The sequence below is a fragment of the Podarcis liolepis genome (assembly GCF_965112155.1).
Source record: "Podarcis liolepis genome assembly, chromosome: 3".
In the NCBI taxonomy this organism is placed as follows: Eukaryota; Metazoa; Chordata; class Lepidosauria; order Squamata; family Lacertidae; genus Podarcis; species Podarcis liolepis.
The window spans coordinates 53,038,466-53,058,607 of record NC_139557.1 but is presented as its reverse complement, the minus strand read 5'-3'; the positions used below and the strand labels follow the sequence as shown (position 1 = coordinate 53,058,607).

The window sequence follows — 20,142 nt, the reverse complement described above, 5'->3', positions numbered from 1 at the left end:
GCTATATGTAAAAATACATTTAAAATGTAGGTTTGGATATGCTAAAGTTCACTTTCTTTTGTGTGGTACATGCACTGCCTGCCACAAAGACATTTCTGAATTAACTGGACTCAGGTCTGCATATGTCCTTGGCTTCTGCCTGGGAATGTGTTGTCAATTCCCATTCTCATCTCTGTCTTCTGACCTGTCAGAATTCCAGCCTTCAAGTTCCTTCAAATGCTGTCTGGCTGTAGGAAAGTTTTGAATGCTTTTGGAAAGCTTCATGCTTCTCCCTCCCAATGGGTCCAGGCAATTCAACACTGCTGCCTAGAAATGAGATAGCAGTGACAGATGCTGCAAGTTGGTATTTCAGCTTCAGTTTTGAAGGGCATGCAAGCTCATTCATTGACCAGTAATGGAAAGTTAAGAGAATGCAAAAGAACAGTTTAAGTGATGGAAAAACCGAAGTCGGCTTTCTGGCTGTCAATTGCAAAAAATTTCTAAAATGTTCTTTTCATCTTTCCTCTACAAGGGAGCGAGGGAGAACTCTACCCTCAATGAACAAAAAGCTTCATGTAGTGTTTTTGGCTCCCAGCAAGACAGTGTTTATTTAAGCTGCAAAAATATGACTCACGCTATCCATTCATGGCTGTTGATCTGGTCTGACTCTCATCCCCCTTTTGTCTTTGAACTTTGCCCTTTCCCTCTCATTACATTCCACCCCGCTCCCTGCAATGTGTCTACCATCCATCCTTGCAAAGGGTCCTTTTCTGGTAGTCCTAAGGATATGACCTCCATGAAGTCAGTTGTATATGAATTCAGAGCCTGGCACACAATTTACTTTTGTTTCTGTTAGTGTTCTCGAATGGTACAAGGCGTTTCTTTCATGGGCTCTGAGGTTTTTTATGATAGAAACAGGGTTACCAATGTGGTACAGTGGTACCTCAGGTTAAGAACGCAATTCCTTCTGGGGGTCCATTCTTAACCTGAAACTGTTCTTAACCTGAGGTACCACTTTAGCTAATGGGCCTCCCACTGCCGCCGCGCCGCCAGAGCACGATTTCTGTTCTCATCCTGAAGCAAATTTCTTAACCTGAGGTACTATTTCTGGGCTAGCGGATTCTGTAACCTGAAGCGTCTGTAACCTGAAGCATCTGTAACCCGAGGTACCACTGTACTCATGGGTGGAATGGCATGGGCACTCACAAAGCCTTCGAACTCCCACGCTCACTGCCCCCTTGGTCATGAGGAGGTTACCTTTTCTCTCTCTTGAAAAGCACATAGTGTCACTCTTCCCATTTCATCTTTAAACACAATTTCCCATTTTCTCTTTAAGCTCTATGTGCTTTCCAAGGCCCAGATCAATTCTACTGGATCCAACTTTTACTCACCTCCCTTGGAAAAGCAAAATATGTGTGCAGGAGCCTTCTCTCTTTCTGTTTCTGCCAGGGGAGGGGGAGAGGAGGTGATCCAGTGGAGGGGAGGGGAGAGGTGATGAGGGGCTGGCCTAAAAAGGTTGGAGACCTCTGCCCTATCAAATCCCCAATTGCACTCTTGTTTAGGGACTGTGTTTTAGTTTCCAACCTCCTAGAATTCCTGATGGGTACCTCCCTTCCCATTATTTTTACATATATTTATTTTCTCCTTTTCTGTGCAATAAAGGAAAAACACAGGTTTTCTAATCCATGGTCTCTAACGCCAACTCTGCTCCTCCTGCTTGAGCTCACTCTTCTTAATGATAAATATCAGGAGCAGGACGCTGGCTTTGTCAGAAAAGATCCCACTAGCACAGGGTTAATACCTAGGATCCAAATCTGAACATGCCAGTGCACAAATGAATGAATGAAATAACTCCTCATCAGAACTAGGCCTGGGCAATGTATTGATGCATCACCCAGGACCGGTTTGAGGGCCAGAGCGTGATGGCACCTTCACCCGGCGGTATACTGTGGGTGGGGCTTGCCTGACTCCCTCCACTGCCAGCACCCGGCGCATGGAGGGAGGAACAAGCTGCATCAGCCCTGGCCCCACAAGGTGCCAGGGTGAAACCACCACCACTCCCGCTTTTCAACATCCTGAGATGTCACTATATCACAATGTTTGGCTGGTGACACATTGCCCTATTCAGCACCTCTTCTGATGAAAATCTCTGTGGGACTCAACGTAGTGATACTTGCCATCAGAAGCTGGCTCTCACTTTGTTTGCTTTTTCTGTGGTTGGCATTAGGTGTATCATAGAGAACAGGAGAGAGGAAGCATAACTTCCTACTTCAGACATCATACATTCCCCCACTTCCCCAGTCTCTGAATATCAAATGAAACTACCGTTCACATCATAGCCACAGCGTATCAACAGCATGGAAGAATCCTTTTTAATTCCAGCATCCCCAGTAGGGCAATACAAAGGCAAACCAAAATCCTATTTCTCCAGGCAAATGGTAAACAAAACAAGGAGGGGATGGGGGAAGGAAAGAAAGAAAGTTGACTGATGTTGCAGCCATGGAGTCTGCATTTAACCATAGTCTTCCTGTGGAAGGTGGGAGGAAGTAGCAGATGTTCAAATGAGGCTGTGCTAGTGGTTATGCAGGTTTCAGCTTGTCCCTCAGCTAAGTCAATGGAGTCTGATTTCTCTTCCTTCTGAAGCCAGATGAAAGTACCTCAATAAAGAAATTGGAGCTGTGTTGTTCCACTTCAGTTGCTATTGAACTCTAATGCCCATCAGGCCCCAGCCTACATAGTCAAAGGGTGGGAGTTGTACTCCAACAATATGGCCTGGCCACTGATGCACCACCCCTGCTTTGAAAGAGCATTATTTTTTATATCTGAGAGGAAAAGGGGGGCCATATGCATTTTTGACATGATGACAGAGATTCCACCAAGTGAATGGATTTCTGGAGGGTGGGAAGGAATGTAATTGCCTTTGTTAATGCAAGCACATTTCCTCAAGTTCTTTCCTGTCCTATTTTATGTGTGAAAAGTTATATGCTAGGCTGACAGGATCTCCAAGGTTTTGAGCTGACAGGTTTCACAGATTCCAAAAAGTACGAACAGTGCTGACACTAGCTTTCCCCAGAGATGAAATCAAGAGCATGCCATGCTGTGGGCAACAACATTGCCTCTTTCAGGACACCACAGAATGGTCTTGATGGAGGGGGTGTGTGGAATAACTTTTCTCTACAGGTGCAGAATAGCTTCTTGTATTATAAGGTTAGATTCACAAAATCAGAGGCCTGATTTGGGGAGCCCTGTTTGACAATAAGCGCTTTGCAGCTTTTCATATGATCTTGGTCTGTCTTTCTGACTTCCTCTAAGTCTAGATTATTCCACATGGCTGGCAGGAACAGATACAGAACAAGCTTGTGTTTTTATAAATTTTTATTCTTACCTTATAAAGCCAGCCACAAAAAAAGAAATCCATAAAATGGGATCCAGTGTGGATGCGGGAAATTATAGGACAGTTAACTTAATGTCTATTTTGCAAAAACTGGTGCCTGCCATCACAGGAAGGGGGGCAGGCAAGGGAAAAAGAGACAGCGGTACGGCATACTGGTGCGTACCACCTAAAGAAAAAGCACTGGGTGGAAGTATTGTTAAATATAAAATATATATTGACATAGTATGCTTAGACTTTCAATGCATTCTGCTCTAGATCTAGAAATGTCTTTTCTTGAAAATATGTTTGTTCTTGACTATGCTAATATTCTTTTTGTCCCTCCTTGGTATTCCAGACAATCCGCTGGCACATAAATTTGCAACCCTGGGCAAGTCCTACAGCGTCCCTGAATAACGAAGCCCGCAGGCTCTTGAAATACATCAGCACTGCACAGGTTGGTTTTCATCTTGACAGTCATTTAGGAAATCACAGTTTATATAGATTTGTTCTCAGGAAAGAAAATCTGTTGCATAATCATACGGCAAGTAGCATAATGGGTAAGGTATGACCATTCGTTTTGTGATTTTACCATTTAACAGGCACTGCTTCAGATAAAAATAGTAGTCAAAACAAAAGCTCTAAAGAGGTGTTCTGATTCACAAAATCCATCATTACCCTGAAAACTAGGAAGCTTTGACAGGGACTTTATTGTGTGTGCATTTTATGGCACACTGTCTCTAAAACATTGAAGCACTTCCGAGTATTTATTTATTTTGTTAAATATACTTCTATTCCACCGTTCCATTTATCAAGCTCTGGAATATGTAGCTTCACAATAACTCTGTGAAGTAGATTAGGCTAGTGACTGGACTAAGTTCACCCAATGAGTTTCATGGGTGATTCTTTCCCAGTCTGAGGCCAACATGTATCCACTTCCCAGGGTCCAAACTATTGGTTTTCAAGAAGAGAGCTGTGGGTGATATCCAACATTGTTCAGGTAGACTTCAACTCTCCCCTGAATACCCCTGCATGCCCCCAAAATCTGTCCTGAAAGCTTCACCCTTTGGAGCAGATTTGGGAGGTGCAGGAGGGTTTAAGGGGATAGAAGAAGGAAGTCTTTTTGCACAAGTGGAAATTTATTGAGCATTTGGGTGGACATCATTGTATGCCTGAATAGGGTCCCTTCAAATTAAAAGTCGGATGTACCATTGCTCTATCCAGGTAACCAGCATTGTGCTATATGACAGCAAATCCCTTTGGCGGGGAAAATGTGTTCTTGGATCTCAGAAGTTTAGTACAATCTCCTGGATTACATCCCATTTCATGCAAATTTCAGAACAAATGAAGACTTTCTCACAGATGGCAGCTATAGACCCCTCCTAACCTCTTGTTATATGACTCTGGTTAATCTTCGTCTTTATGAAATTCTGTTCATTCATGTGGCTCTTCCACAATAACTTAAGCAAAGGATCTAAACCATAAGGGTGTTGAGTTTTTTGGCTCCCAAAGACTATAGCACAAAGGTAAAGTTCAAAAAATTCTACTGGTTTGATTTTCTTTTCTTTTTTAACAAAACTGATTCTGTTTCATCTTGTTTATGGGCGGATAAATACACCCATTTTAACAAACAAACAGAAATACTTTCGAGGTAGTCAATGGACTGTCTCTTTCTTAATATTTTAAGCTCTTTAGAGCAGCTCCATGAGGCAAAAATATATATTTTTAAGTTGCTCCCAGGAAATGACCATACATCAAAATGTGCAGTCTCTTCTCGGGGAATTGAATGAAGAAAAAGATGGCAACTCCCATAGGTACATGGGGCAGCCATCCTTTTCTCCATACAATTCCCCACTGAACAATATGATGTATTTGAGCAATGTTTCAACAGAGAATTTTTACTGCATGGAGTTGCTCTAAACAGCTTAAAACATTTAAAGGAAGAAAGAGGCAGCCCTTGACTGTCTTGTAAGTGCAGGACCCATGTGTGGGTTGGTTTATTGACTATGCGACTTAATCCGCAGAACTACATTCTGATATGTGCACAGGACCTGGGGTGGAGGGCGAAAGGTTCACCCTCAAATGCAGAGTGAACTGGAATCCTCCCTAAAGCTAGCATCAGTTGTCAATATTAGTTCCAGATCAGTGTTCAAAACGCCCATTGTTCCAGGCATAAGCGCCGACTCCATGGGGCCTGAGGGGGCCCGAGCCCCCTCAAAAATTCGTTTGGGGGGGCTCTGCCCCCCCAATAATCTCAGGCGCCCCTCCAGCAGAGCGCCGCCGCCGTGCGGTTGGAACCGAGCGGCGCTGCCTTGAAACAACGCAGCGCCGGCAGTCGGGAGACTGGGATCGAGGCCCCACCGCCCAGAGAGCCACCCAAGTTCAGGCAGAGTGGGACTTGGGCACCGGAGAGGAGACAGCCGCGCAGAAGACTGGGCTGCCCCGGAGCTGGTGTGCGCCTAGTGTCTTCCTGAGCAGCCGACGGGGTGCGCTTTCGGGTATCACTTAATGCTCCCTCCCGCGGAGAGATGCAAGCGCCTTTTCCCTCCCAGCCCCCCCCCCGAAGCAGAGGGTGACTCCCGGCCGGGATGATGCGCTTTTGTGCCTCCTCCTCCTGCCGCTCGCTGCGCACCTGGGCAGCCGGCACTCCCTTGTAGCTGCTGTGCCTTAAAGGGACGGGCGGAGACACAGCTTGCCCGAGCAGCCTCTCTTGAGAATGCCGGGGGCGCCGCAGACCGACGGGGCTTTGCTGAGAGGGTGGCCGAGGGAGGGGCCTGGCCCAGGGCAGGAGCCGGGATGTGTCATCCACGGGGAGGTGTGGAGCCAAGCCCGGATGCCAGGTCTTTCCCCGCCTCGGCAGAAGGAACGCAGCCGGGAGGCGCCCAAGGGACACAAGGGAAGGCGGCCCGACGGCGCGCAAGGCGGACGGCTTTGCGCACTGCCCAAGGGGCGCGGTGGCCCTGTTCTCGTGGCGGGGTCGGTGCCTTGGAATTTGGCCATCTGGGCCTTTGCTCGACAGCAAATCCCACCGGCCGGCAACAAACCCGGGTTTGCCTTCCTTTGCTCATTTAACAGGAAATCCTAATTCGCCCGCTGCGTTTCACCACGCTTGAGCACTGCGACACTTTTGTAAGACTACACGGATGCTATACGTTTAAAGCAAAAGTCGAGGCACATTCTTTGCCCTCGAAGAATTCTGAGCGCTGTCATTTGCTACTGGTTGCTGGGGGTTGTAACTCTCTGAGTCCAGGGGGAAACTGCAGCACCCAGAATTCTTCGAGGGCAAAGAATGTGCGTCGAAGGAATAATGTGTACGCCTACCAGTTAGTTCATTCCCTCCAGTGGGTAGGAATCCTGCAATGGATGTTGGCAGTTTGGAGGGCTCCTGTGCACCAGCACTCTCAGGAAAGGGAGGCAAGCGGGTTGATCCTCACGTGCATTTACTTTGAAGTAAGTCTGCCTTTGTTCAATGGGACTTTCATCTCATTGCAGGGGAGGGGGGTTGACATTTTTGGGCTCCAGGACCACACGCACCTTCGGCCAACCATCCAGGGGCCGCTGGCAGTGGCAGGTGTGCCTCCCCCAGGCTCGCTCTCTCCTGCAGGCAGGCTCGTATACACAGACCTCTCCTCAAGGGATCCCTGCAGATCAGCTGCGGGGGCGGGGCTAGGGGATCGTCTCAACTGGTCAAATAATTGAACTGATGACCAGCAAGGGGGCAGGTTGCATCCCCATCACAGCAGTCACTGTGTGAACTTTCATTTTTCTTTCTTGCGACTGCCAAAAATCAGTGGGGCTTTATTTGGGCGGGGGGAGGGGTTGATTGAGGTGGCTGGATCAGAGGCCCCGAATTGTGGGGTTAGCATTGCAGTATTTGGCTGCAATCCTTTACCTGAGAATAAGACTCATCGTACTCAATGGGAGGTACTTTTGAACAGACATGTACCCCCGCCTCCTCCCCACCTGCTCCCTCGCCAGCCAGCCAGCCAGCCAGCCGCGCGCCCTAGCCGGAGAGCCCCGGCCGTTCCCGTCGCGCAATCGGCTGGACGGGCTGTGCTCACAACTCGGCCCAGGGACCCCCCAGCAGCGGATCTCCGGCCCAGCTGAAGAATCCGGCAACAAGCCCCCTCCTCCCCAATTGCTCCGCCGAAATACGCTCCAAAACCCCCCAGATAGGCCGCCGGCCGCCAAGTCTCGTGGCGCCCTGAGCGAGGGTCTCTCCCCAACACCGCCACCTCGAACTGCGTTCTCCCGGCTACCCGAGCGAACCAGCGGCAGGACCCCGGTATGGGCCCCCCCAATATTTTTTATAAGTCGGCGCCCCTGGTTTCAGGCGTGTTTTGCGACAAGGAATTTCATTAGCATGAGTAGTTTCTGAGGTCTGGGCGCAGTGCTGCGCCTAAGATTTCAGATTAAAACTGCAGAGTGGAAGCAAAAGAGGACCTTTTTCTGCCTCCCCACTTCCAGCTACTCTCTGAAGACTGGAGAAGAGACCCTCTTAAGAATATTAGACGGGTGGTTAGGGGAAGCATAGCTTTATTTTTTGCAGTCTTCAGATGAAAACTAGACCATGTGAAAAATGAACATAATATTTTAGCTGCAGTTCATTCTTTTCCAGCTTTGTATTCTTGTTATTAAAAAAAGTGTGCCTAGACAGTCCATTGTTGTGCCCATAACCTAGGTTTAAGGTGCCATTTAACTCCTGGCTTTCATATCACAGTTTCTAACACTGCTCCAGATTCCTGTTAAAAGAGAGAATATGTTCAGACTTTTATAGCTCTCCTTCACTGAAGAGGAATAGTGAAGGGTATTTACCACTCCAGCAAGGTGAATATTTCAGGTCAGCTTCCCAGATTGCAATTTTCATTAACAGAAGTGCTCATGCAAATCACTTCTGTGAGCAGAGCAGAACCACAGTGTGAGAAGATATTTCATTATCTGCTGTAACACATGAGTCAAAAGCACGTAGAATTGTTCATGAACCTTTCATTATTACAGTTTGACATCGCAATCCTGTGCAGGTTTACACAGTAGTAAGCCTCACTGAGTTCAGGGGGACTCCCTTCCAAGTGTACCTCGTCTCTGTCACCCAAATGACTTGTGGGACCACATATTGGAAGTGTCCATCTAATGTGCATCTGAATGGTAGTCTGAAAGCCATTTCCTTACTCCTTCCCCCCCGTACTATTGCTTTGTCTCTAGGAAGAGCAATGAATGTTGCATGATGGATGTACATTCCCTTGAGAAAACATTTCCCCATGAAATGCTCCCAAGCATGAAGACAATGACTTTGTCCTAGGCATGTGCCACTCAACGTGTCAAAGGACAGCTTTGTTTTTTAAATGAATGCTTACAAACTGGTGTAAGAAATCTCTGAAACTGCAACATGCATGTTGTTTATGCTGCATTGCACCCTGTCTCTTTTCTGCAGTGCCCCTTTTCTGTGGTTTGACTGGGCATTGCTTTTATGCCTTTATTGGAACTATTTGCCCTGTGCTGAGGTTCTAAGCTACAGAATCCTTACAGCAGAGACCCGAGGGTCCTTTCAGCAGTCAAGGCCTTGGAATACCTGAAGTGACGGGTGATACCAAACGGTTCCATATTATCTTTACCCTGGGTTTTTTTTTGGGGGGGGGGTTGAGATATTAAATACTTGTATAATACTTTGTTTCCTGCATTTGTTGGCTATGTGGGAAAACCTTCCTGTTAGGAAAAGTATGCAATGGTGATATAACTGCCGTTTCCACCTTGGGGACTGAGGATAACCTGAGTCGGAACGAGACCATTTCCTTCCACTCATAACCTGAAAAGTGCAGACTTCTTCCACCACTGGTATTGTTCTCCATGCCAGGAAAAAATACCACACACACATAAAAAGTGGCACCCAGATGAAACAAAACAGAAACACATCCTGCATTTGAAAATCAAATAACTGCATTAGAAAGGAGAGCAATGAAACAACACCTGTGAGGTTTGAAGGTGTGGAAATGCAACCTAGCTTTTGACTAGAGCGATGGAGTGAAGTAGCTTCACTGCACAGCAAGCCAGCCCTTTGCCGCACTCAAGGATGTAATAAAATGTGGCAGAGTCTGCTAGGCTTCACTAGCTGGGTCAAAACCTACAAGCGCATCAATTTGTAGAGAATTTATAGTTGCTGGCATAGCAATCAAGACTTTTAAGTTTGGGGAATGAATGCCTCAACTCCTCCAGGCAGGCACAAATTAAAATGGAGAAGGAAGAGGAATCCTCATTCTCTTTTTGCCAGATGCTGCAGAATTCCCACCTAAAAATGAACGTTAGGCGTTCTGCAGTTTTATTTCATGGTTTCAGCAAGCTATCTTTTCTCTCTTACTATCATTCTGGTGGGCTCTTTTAATGCCTTTATTCATGACTGCTTTTAGTGAGGGTGTAATATGAGTATGGGGCTCTTACATAACCACTAAGCCCCTCCGCTGGATCCAGATCTCCCTCTGCGAAGACTCTGGCTCCCTCTTGGGCTCAGTCATGTTTTTGGGGTCCCAATTCTTATAGCTCTGATTCCCTGAGCTCCTCCCATTCCGCCTCAGAATCTGACCAACACCTCCATGGGACTCATGACATCTACAAGGACTTATTACCATTTCAACTGCTTGCTATGATCAGGGACCAGTTCGCTCGTCGTGCTGGTGAACATTGCTGGGAGATCAAGGAAAGTAGAGGAATTCTTGTTCTTACCAGAGATTAGGAGGCAGTGCTGGAGAAAGGGGCACTTCTGTCAGCCTCATGCAAGCATATAGTTGTTAGCATCTCTTGCTTATATCAGCAACCCAATGGGGTTTGAGGCAAGGCTAACTAGTTAGCAATCACATGCTTTCATGGTGCTAGCTGAGGCACCCCCTGCCTCCGCCCCAGCACCCAATAGTTTCTCATAAAGATTGAAATTGCCCTGCTAAAATACCCACCAATTCCTTCATCAGTGACCCCTGCTAGCAATGTTAACAGAACTCTTATTAATTTTACTTCAGTTTAATGTGTTGCACAGTTAAGCAGTCTCCCACTCCCATATTTAAAACAAGTGCTTACTACATTTATGGAAGGGTAGAGGAAGGAAAGTCAGATCCTTACAATAAAAATCATAAAAATCTTGTGGGAATGAAGAACAGAGGAGTGAGAAATAACCACAGTAGCATCCAGCCCTTCCAGTGTTAATTCTCCAAGTATAACACATTCATAAAGTTTAATATTCGTTAATCATGTTTGTTCAGTTTGCTCATTAGGAAGGATTAGTTAGCATCTGTTTTAGTCAAGGCGGACTCCTGATTTTCATTTTTGCTTCTTTAATTCAACTTCCATTTGCATGGGTAGGATTTTTATAGATTTTTTTCCCCCAGTCTTGGAAAGTCTGAAGGGATTTTTGTATAAGCAAGACGGTGCGTGTTCTGTGTCAGGATGAATGGATCAGTCTCTTTCCTGCCTGTGATCATGCCATCCCATTTCTGTGCTAATCTGTAACTTTCAAGAGAATATGAAAATTTGCATTTAAATATATATTTAAAATTTTAATATGTTTTAATCTAATTTGTAAACATTTTTAATCCTAAAATGTGCTTTTTTTAGGATACATTTTTTGAGTCAAGGACTGCATACACACCATACATTTAAAGCATATATCCTGCACTCAAAGGAATCCTAGGAACTCTAGTTTACCCCTCATAGAGTTCCAGTTACCAGCACCCTTAACAAACTACATACAGTTCCCAATGCTTTGGGCAACCAAGCAGTTTGTTATGGTAGCAGGCCAAGAAAATTGAGTGCAAAGATAAAAGATACTATACATTACAGCAGTTAAAGACAAGTACATATAAATATATTTTTATCCCAGGAAGCCAGCAATATCCACCCCTCAACCTGCATCAATATCAGATAAAAAGCCCTGGCAACCTTCTCTGTGCTACAGGAGGGCACAGTTGTGTGGGAAGTAATGTGGTTTAAATGTATGGTGTGTACGCAGCCAAGAATAATAACACAAAAGTCAGAGGGGTACGAAATCCAAAAGACAACTCAGTTTCAAACTGCACAGTTATCCAGGGTTGTATCAATTAGCATTGGAATCAAATTCTTCAAGAACCTTCATAGTTCTATGTGTCTTAGATACTACTCTGTAAACATGGAAATGTGTCCGCTCCCATTAGAAAATTTCTAGTCCTTAGAGAGTGGTTTGAGAGAGGCCTTTCTATCTCAGTGTTGCTTCCAGTCACTGATCAAACAGGCTTTGCAGATTTTAATAGAATGCAAAATCCCACAAATCCGGTTTGCTGAATAGGTTTTGCAGGTTTTTGTAATATATTAAGAAGTGGTGAAAGTGGAACTATCACTCTTTCAAACTTCTTCCATTTCTTTGCAGAAACGGCCTCTAGCATCCTGGCTTGTGAAATCTCAAAGCCAACCAGGAGCGGCTGAGCAGGACTTTTATTTATTGGGGTGTTATAATTCTGTCCCCTGAATGAGCTTCCTGTTTCTCTTCAGGAACAGCCTAGGCACTCCAAACAGAAATATATAAATTAAATGAAAGCAGGATATAAATACATTGAAATAAATAAAATAAGTGAAAACCGTTATGGTAGGAAATCAAATATGTGTGTGGGGGGGTGTAGAAATTTATTCAGATTGCAGAATCTGGAGTACAGAGCTTGGATCTTTGAACTACGGAGTATGAGCAACCTTGCCTTGTGGAATTCTGAGGCAATATTTCTTTTGCTTCTCATGTGTGTATAGCTGGGCAATTGTTAGTTTGACTCCTTCTGTAGCAAATAATCCTGTTGTGAGTTCTAGACAGGATTATTACAGTGCATTCTTACTTTATATAGAATGTGTTCAGCAAAGAGCTGAACATATAATTAATTCTCATTTTCTCCAGTGGGATTTATTTAAGCACATCCACTGAAAAAGAATGAATGGATTTAAGCATATGGGTATTCAAATGAGCAGGGATTTAAGCCCCACGGGAGGGTAGGGAGGTGGGTGGGAGAGAGAGATTTTTTTTATCAGAGACTTTATATTGGCTTGACTGTTGCTTTGCATGCCTGTAGGACAACCTCCATTTAAGAATATCATATTATTTTACCATATGTATAGCCTCTCTTTCAAAATGACTTTCTTTACTACACACAAAAACAAATGCAACCACGGAAAATGTGACGATATCAAAACTAACAGCAGGCGGGGGGGGCAGCCTATAAAAGAGCAGGAAAATACGTTTTTATATCACGGGCTGGATTCGTTAAAAGGCCTAAGAAATGGAAAAGGAGTTCACCAGGCACCAAAGAGATAACAAAGTAAGCAAGCATTAAGCAATGCCCATCACCAGGAGCATGCGCTTTGCTGAGGGGTCACAACTGAGAAGGCCCAGCACACACACACACACACACACACACACACACACACACACACTGTATAACACATCCTTTTTGAACACCCCAATGTTTTACTTTGAGAAAGGGGGCTAGTGACCTTCCTCACAGTGAGCCACCAGGAGACAGAATGGCTGCAGCACCAGGACAGGAGGGGGGGGGGGAAGGGAGTAGAAAAAGCAACAGTGAGCAGCATCTGTACTGCTGCACCATGAGGAATTTGAAGCAAGGGCGGGGGGAGCTGGGCAGCATTTGCTGGTCCACCTCAGGTGGCAATATTCTCAGGCTGGCCCTTCCAGTCCCAAGTTGTGTAGGACTTTCAAATCAGCACCAACACTAGGGCAGGGGTGCCATCAGGGTGGGGGTGGGGGCTGAGCCCCCCCCCCAAAAAAATTCAATGAGAAATCCATGCCCCCTCAATATTCCTTGGTGACTGTGCGTGCGCAAGTTACGTCTGCACGTTGTGTGGAATGCATGAGTGACTTCAGCATGTTGCAGAATGTGTGAACCCCCGAAATTGTATCGGTTTGGGTACGCAAGAACCCACAGAACGGCGTGTGCAGTGGGGAGGGGATTGTTACATCTGGCAAGCTGAAATGCTTGTGCATTTTGTTCATAATGGCACAACATTGAGTTCCACCCCAATATTTGTTCCTGGAAATGGACTGGGAGATGGTGTAGCTATTTAAGCACTGGTGTGATACGATCTCAGCACTCGGTCTCTGTTAATTGGGACTCACTGTGGTTTCCACACAGTTTTTGAAGGCAGCCCCCGCATAGAGTAATCTAAGTTGGAAGCTGGTACAACATGGTCCCTGTGGCCAGGCTGTGTCCATTCAAAAGGGGTTGTACCCATTGGAGCAGCCTTAGCTGGTGAGAGGCTCCCTGTGCCAAAGAGGCCGCTTGATGTTCTAGTGGGGAGGCTAGATCCCAATAGATACAGATTTCAGACCTGTAGTAACCTAAAGTTAAGAGTGGGAGTTAGGTCATTACCATTATTTATATAATGTCAAATTCGGAATCCAATCCAAGGCTTGAAGGATAAAATAAATGGTCTTTTGTAGTCCAGGGAGCTGTTTTTGGTGAAACGCATCTGGCACATAATATTCACTGGAATTCAATTATTTGCCTTTTAATGTTTGCTTTGCTCTTCTCACCGTCTGACTTCTTTCGATCTGGCACATCCTTCCTTTAGCAAAGCAAACAAACAAGAGATAAGCAAATAATAAATTAAGCCTGGTTGCCTTTCCCTCACCCCACTTTGTCAGTCACATAACTGTTGAACAATTTCCTGTAAGACATTCCCTTATCCTCCCTTCTCCCTGCTCAAACAAAATGTGAGATGTGTAGAAAGATTGTAACACAGAATGAAATCGACATTTGTTATTTTAACAGATTTCATGTGATCATATGAGCATGAATAACCTGCCAGGAAACCCCAACAGCTCAAGGAGGCCATGGTCAATATGCTTGGATGACCGATTCAGTTTAGTTCATCAAATCAAAAGAAAGCAGTGCCGTCTATATTCACTGGGGTAAGTCTTCCTTTTGAGTGGGGGAAACCATTTATGTTATTCATGATTAATTAACATTCTTAAGGGGCCCTTTTCAGAGAGATCCAAGTTGACTTACAGAAATATAAGGTATCCAAAATTTAAAACAAAGCAACAGAAGCAACAATTCATTTAGTGCTAAAACCATCCCAGCTCCATTACAAAGTAACAAAAACAACACTGGTGCAAAAGCAGTGTTAAAAACAGCCCATCACATAGCACCAAATACCTGGGGGTACAAAATTAACTTGTTGCTGAAAAGATAGCAGTGTCAGCGCCAGTCAGGTGTCACTGGGGAGAGCATTCCATAAATGGGGAGCCACAACCAAAAAGCCCCCTTTCCCTTGTTGCTACCCTCTGAACCTCTCTTGGAGGTGGCATACAGAGGAGGGCATCAGGTGCTGATCTTCAAGCACAGGTAGATGCATGATGGGGGAAATTCAAATGAAGCAATCGTGAATGGCATGCTCTTCACACAATCTGCTAGGCTATCTTATGCTTATCTTGCTCCAGGATATATGTGGTTTTTTCTTTTTAAAAAAACACCATTGCAAGATTAATTGGAAGAATGTGGGCTGAAGTAGCCAACTTTTTCAAAAAAATAAAAAAGTCATGCAAATGTGTATTCAGAGGTATTTGCACCACTCAAGCACAGACATATCCATTTTGCAACAAGATGCCTATGGATAGAGGCAATTCATTTGACACTGTGTACTTTCAAAAAGCTTTTGATGAAGCTTTTGATAGGGAACCACAAATGGAGAGAGGGCTGTTGCACTCATGTCCTGCTTAGGGGCTTTCCATAGGCATTTGGTTGGGCACTGTGAGAATAGGATGCTGGACTAGATAGGCCAAGAGGTCTATTCTTCCCTCCTTAGGATTTCACATAGATTATGTAGAAATAATTCAATTGAGTCAGTTTTAAATTTCATGTTGAATTTTGTTACCTTACTACAAAGAACATTATTGCCTCCGTATCTATCTTCCATTAAGAATGCCTTCTGCTGACCTAAGAAAAGCAAGCGCACAATGAGACCTTTGAAAAAATGTTTTGCTGCATAAATAAAATATTTTAAAAATGGAAACTAAACCAGTCCCTTCTGCTGGAATATATAAGCACTGAAGATTTTCCCCTAAAGCACAGAATGAAAATAAGAAACAAACTCTAGTAACGTTCAAATAAATTAAGTGTGCACGCGTGTGTTTGCAATTCTTGAGGAATTACATAGCAATCAATTCTAATTCCTTGTGACTCCAATCCAATTACAATCTTTCAGTAACATTGGCACTTAATTCTGCTCTTTGGTGTATGATTGCACAGAGAAGCAATCTTGTTCAGAATGAGACAAAATCTCCTTGAAATACACTTCTTATCTAATGAATTTCTATTTATGAAAGAGGAAATGAAGACCAGCTGGTTTCTTCCCAGAGGATGACTAGAGAGAGAACAAATGTTTTTGAGTATATAAAGGACAGCCCTATGAAAAATACGTATTGCATGAAACATTGAGAGGAATGAAGTTATTGTCTGTGCATTTGTGAGGACTGAGATGAAAAGCAGAAGCATTTCATAGGAACATGATGGAGCAGAGCTCAAATCCTCTGGAGGCTGCCCGTTTTAGATTATTTTCTAGCTACTTCATCCTTTGGGAGGCACGTGACACACTGTGGTGTATAGAGGGCAATGTTACTGGCTGGCTGGGATGTCGCAAAATGCATCAGTGAATTTGAATGATCATTTTTAAATTGGCTTAGTATAAAAAGCACTCTTCAAATTTATTAAAGAGATTAATGCTCCATCTGAAAGTGTTGTTGTTGGTTTTTTTAAAAAAACCCACAGACTCACAAAAGGTTTCACCAGGTTTCAGCATTCTGAAGTGTTTAACTATGCACACAATAGTTAAGCATTTTTAAATTGACAATCAGCAATGAATGTAAGGCAGCTTTCACTTTACTTTTTCCTCTAGCTACAGAACACTCATGAGGCCGGATCCAGACTAAGGCTGCAATCTTAACCCCACTTTCTGGGAAGTAAGCTCCATTGAATTCAACAAGACTTACTTCTGAGTAGACATGGTTAGGATTGTGCTGTTAGCTGCATGTAATCCCCATTATGACTTGACGTAAACTCCACTGATTTCAGAGGAAGCTAGGTGGAACTAATGAACGCTAGGTGGAAACAGGATGCTCAACTTTTCTTCTAGGTTCCCACCTGCCTCCGTTTCCAGAAATCAGAGCAGCATGAAAATCAGTGTGTAGCCCACAGAAGAGCATTGTGTATGACCTTAAGCCATACTACATTTCTTATGTTATCATGCTATGTAAAGACTTGCCAACATGCAGTAGTCAGTCACAATTCAGCTTATGTGTGGAAGGCCCTGCCCTGTGGTTTATAATGTGCTTAACACTATTGGTTTTTGCTAAAGGAAATGTAGCCATGGGTCTTTGGTGCCATCTCCTGTTCCCTATTTTTCCACCTGAAATTGCCCCAGTTACTACTGGTTGCAAAGGTGCTTCTTTTCTACAAACTGTTCTGAGGCCCGGTGGGGTGGGGTGGGGTGAGTGTGGAGTTAATGAGCAACTGGTTTTTAGACCTCAGTCTGAATTGGGAGTGTGAAACCAGATGCGGGCCCCACAGCTACTTTCCCTTCAAAATAAAGGTAGCAACACTAAGCATGCTCTTAAAAAAATTGTGATTAATATAATGTGACGTTTAGCCCTGAGAATGCTCTGAGTTTAATTCATCTTGCAGTGTTTGGACAAACTCATACATGCACCTTCACCCCTTGATAGCAGGAGCATTAACTGGTGACAAGCATGTGCCAACATGCCATTAACACCTGACATGTTACAGATTTGTTTCACAACATACAAAATGACTTTAAACTGAGTAAGTTGACAGCCATTGAATGAAGTTACACCATGCAATGCACATGCACATCCGAACTGGAGAAATTGTTTACAAATTTACATCCGAACTGGAGAAATTGGACCTAACCATAGTCATTCATACCTTAGTTACATCCGGATTAGAGCATCTGCATGGGAAGGTTGCTTTGAAGAGGTTGGAAGCTTCAGCTGCTCCAGAATGCATCATACAGACTTCTGGGCAGATGTGTTCTGAGCACATCATTCTAGTTTTGTTTCAATTATGCTGTCTGCTAAGTTCCTTATGAGCCCAATTAAACATACCATATCCATTGGTCATATCCATTAAGGCCTGAAATAATTTGGAACCAGGGTTTCTTAAGGTCCCCAAACTTGCATATGAACTTGCCTAGGTGCTTCAGTCAACTACTGATACCCTGCTGACTGCCCCTTACCACCACTGTCTGAAGTGTAACATGCAGGAACGCAACAGGGTCTTTTTGAGTGTAGCACCTAGATTGTGGAATGCCCTCTCTAAACAAATCCTTGTATCTTCTACTTCACTGTTGGCTTTTCACTTTTCAGGAAAACTTCTGGGCTGATTAGAATTAGGCTGACAAATCATGCAGTGACTGCTTTTCATTAGTCTATTATTATTATTATTATTATTATTATTATTATTATTATTTATTATTACTGTTTTTATTTACGTATTTTCTGAAAATTGTGGTATTGTAAGCTCTCTCTAGTGCTTCCACACACCTACCAAGAATTAATGTTTTCTACTTTAAGTCCTTCAGGGATAGGTGAGCTAAATTGTTAATAGTAGTGATCCTTCAGATTTTGTTTTTATTTGATGTAACAATGCCTCTTCTGTTTGCTTTGGGAAGACTGGGCAGTGACAACAACCAGTTTGAGATCAGCATGGCCAATAGTGGATGTGAGGTGCATCGCTTTGACCCCAGTATCAAACTGGCACATATTCAGAAAGGACAGCGCCTCTGGTACCATCGCCTGTCCATTGATTGGCGGGATCCAAATCCAATGATCGCGGCTCATAGGCTTCATACCAACACCAAGAAACTTGGCACTGTATTAAATGACTTTGGACACCACAAGGTAAGACTCCACTTACTGTTCAAATAGCTTTATGAATTACTGGGGGCCTTCATTTTGTTTATAAGCCGTTAGAGCTTAAACTCCATTTATATAAGCAATGCAGAGAATGTCCATAATATCAGGATAGTCAGATGTTTAGATAATTCAGAATGTTTTTCTACATTGACATAGAACTATACTAACATGTATTTAGGTAGTCATGATGTGAGTAATCAAGTTTCTACTGTGGATATTTGAGGATGGGAGGGACACAAATGGGGGAAGAAATCATGATTTAAAATTAATAGTCAAACACCCCCACACTTTTTAAATCACCCTCACTTCTTAAGATCATATTTTTCTCCCTTTCTGCCCCATCAGTACTGTAATGTACATCTTACAATATCTGAAAATGTAGGAATGAGCAGAATTGCACAGTGATCCTAAGTGCAGAATTTAAAGAGATGGGAAATATAATTGGAGCAGAAGAGATTATAAAGGGATTGTTGATGTTCAGAGGGTCACTATTTTCTCCCTGTTAGTGACACCAGTAGCAAAAACATCCTGGCTTGAAATGGAGTGCAGTTGTGTTTTTTTTAGTGTTTTTTAATGGACTTGCCTAACCTCCTTTTAGGGAACTGTGAATGCAGTAGAAGCTTTCCATTAACTTTTTGCCAATGCATACTTCAAAAAGTTCATGACATTCTCAGCTAGCATACTTTCAAGTTACAGCTGCCCTTGAGAGTGTGCAGGGAATGAATTAGATTGCTAATATATCTTGATGCCTGCAGGTAGTGCTGTATGCTTTTTGGTTCCTTTTTAAGACATGGGCAGACTTGGCTGAGGACACTACCTCCAGGGCTTGCAGAGCAAGGCTGTGAAACATAAAGCATCATTGCAAAGTGCAATGTGCTATTTTCTGGGGAATTAACACTTCTGAAATAGCTAAAAATCAAAAATGAACCTTTTTTACCATTGAATCACATTATGAATCTGTCTTGGGACTAGATAATACTTAACCACAGAGAGAAATTGGTACCTTTTGGTAGCACTTACATTTGGTGGGTGGGTGTACTTCAGGTGGCTGCTGTTCGCTGATTTTTGAACTTTGGATTCTTACTTTTTATGTTTGTTATCATTTGTCTTTGATACATTATTATGTTGTGTGTATTCTTGAGCTCTTTCAAAAAGGTAGGGTATAATTTATTTTTAAGAGATGTATTAAAAAGGTCATTCTGATTATTAGTATTAGTATTTTATTTTAATCCCACACATCTGACTGGGTTGCCCCAGCCACTCTGGGCAGCATTTCTGAATGCTCCTTTGTTTCTTAGGGAATTTCTCAACACACCAAATTGTATCCATCTAAGTCATACTCTGAGTAGACCCACTGAAATCAATGGACTTAAGTGAGTTGTGTCCATTGAGTCTGTTACTGCGTTGGAGTCATCCCATTTTGTTTGGTTGTGCTCTCTAATGCTGCATCTCATATCTGCTGCGATTCTAGCCGTTCTCTTTGAAAATATACCTCTTTTGCAGGTATATTTAATTCTCCGTTTGGACTGTAATATTTTGTTGCTATGAAATAATGCCCCTTGTCAACAATGCCAATGTCTGTCTCTCTTTTCAAACTAGAATGACTGGAGTTTGTAAAGACTGGGAAAGCCTCTAAAAAGAGCCATACCTTTCAGTGGTGTCCAAACTTTTTTCAAAGAGGGCCAGATTTAAAGGGCCGTGAGGGCCGACCAAGGGGCCGAACAAAGTTGCTGACTTTTTTTTTTTAGGGTTGAAGTTAACTGCCACAGGGGCTGGATTAAACTGACCGGCGGGCCAGATTAGGCCCCCGAAATGGACTTTGGACATGCCTGCTTATGTGGAACTTTAG

At 43.6% G+C, this 20,142-nt stretch overlaps 1 protein-coding gene across 3 annotated transcripts in view; it reads left to right on the top strand.

Annotated features, from left to right (window-relative positions):
- Positions 1-20,142, top strand: part of METTL24 (methyltransferase like 24) — a 93,528-nt gene that overhangs the window by 24,154 nt on the left and 49,232 nt on the right. For all 3 annotated transcript variants that reach the window (XR_014524774.1, XR_014524775.1, XM_083497864.1), the window contains exons 2-4: positions 3,708-3,806; positions 14,134-14,273; positions 18,050-18,278. Coding sequence is in view for 1 of the 3 variants with exons in the window: in XM_083497864.1 (XP_083353990.1) it covers positions 3,708-3,806; positions 14,134-14,273; positions 18,050-18,278 (468 nt within the window). In the remaining 2 variants the exon portion in view is untranslated. The remainder of the gene's footprint in view (positions 1-3,707; positions 3,807-14,133; positions 14,274-18,049; positions 18,279-20,142) is intronic.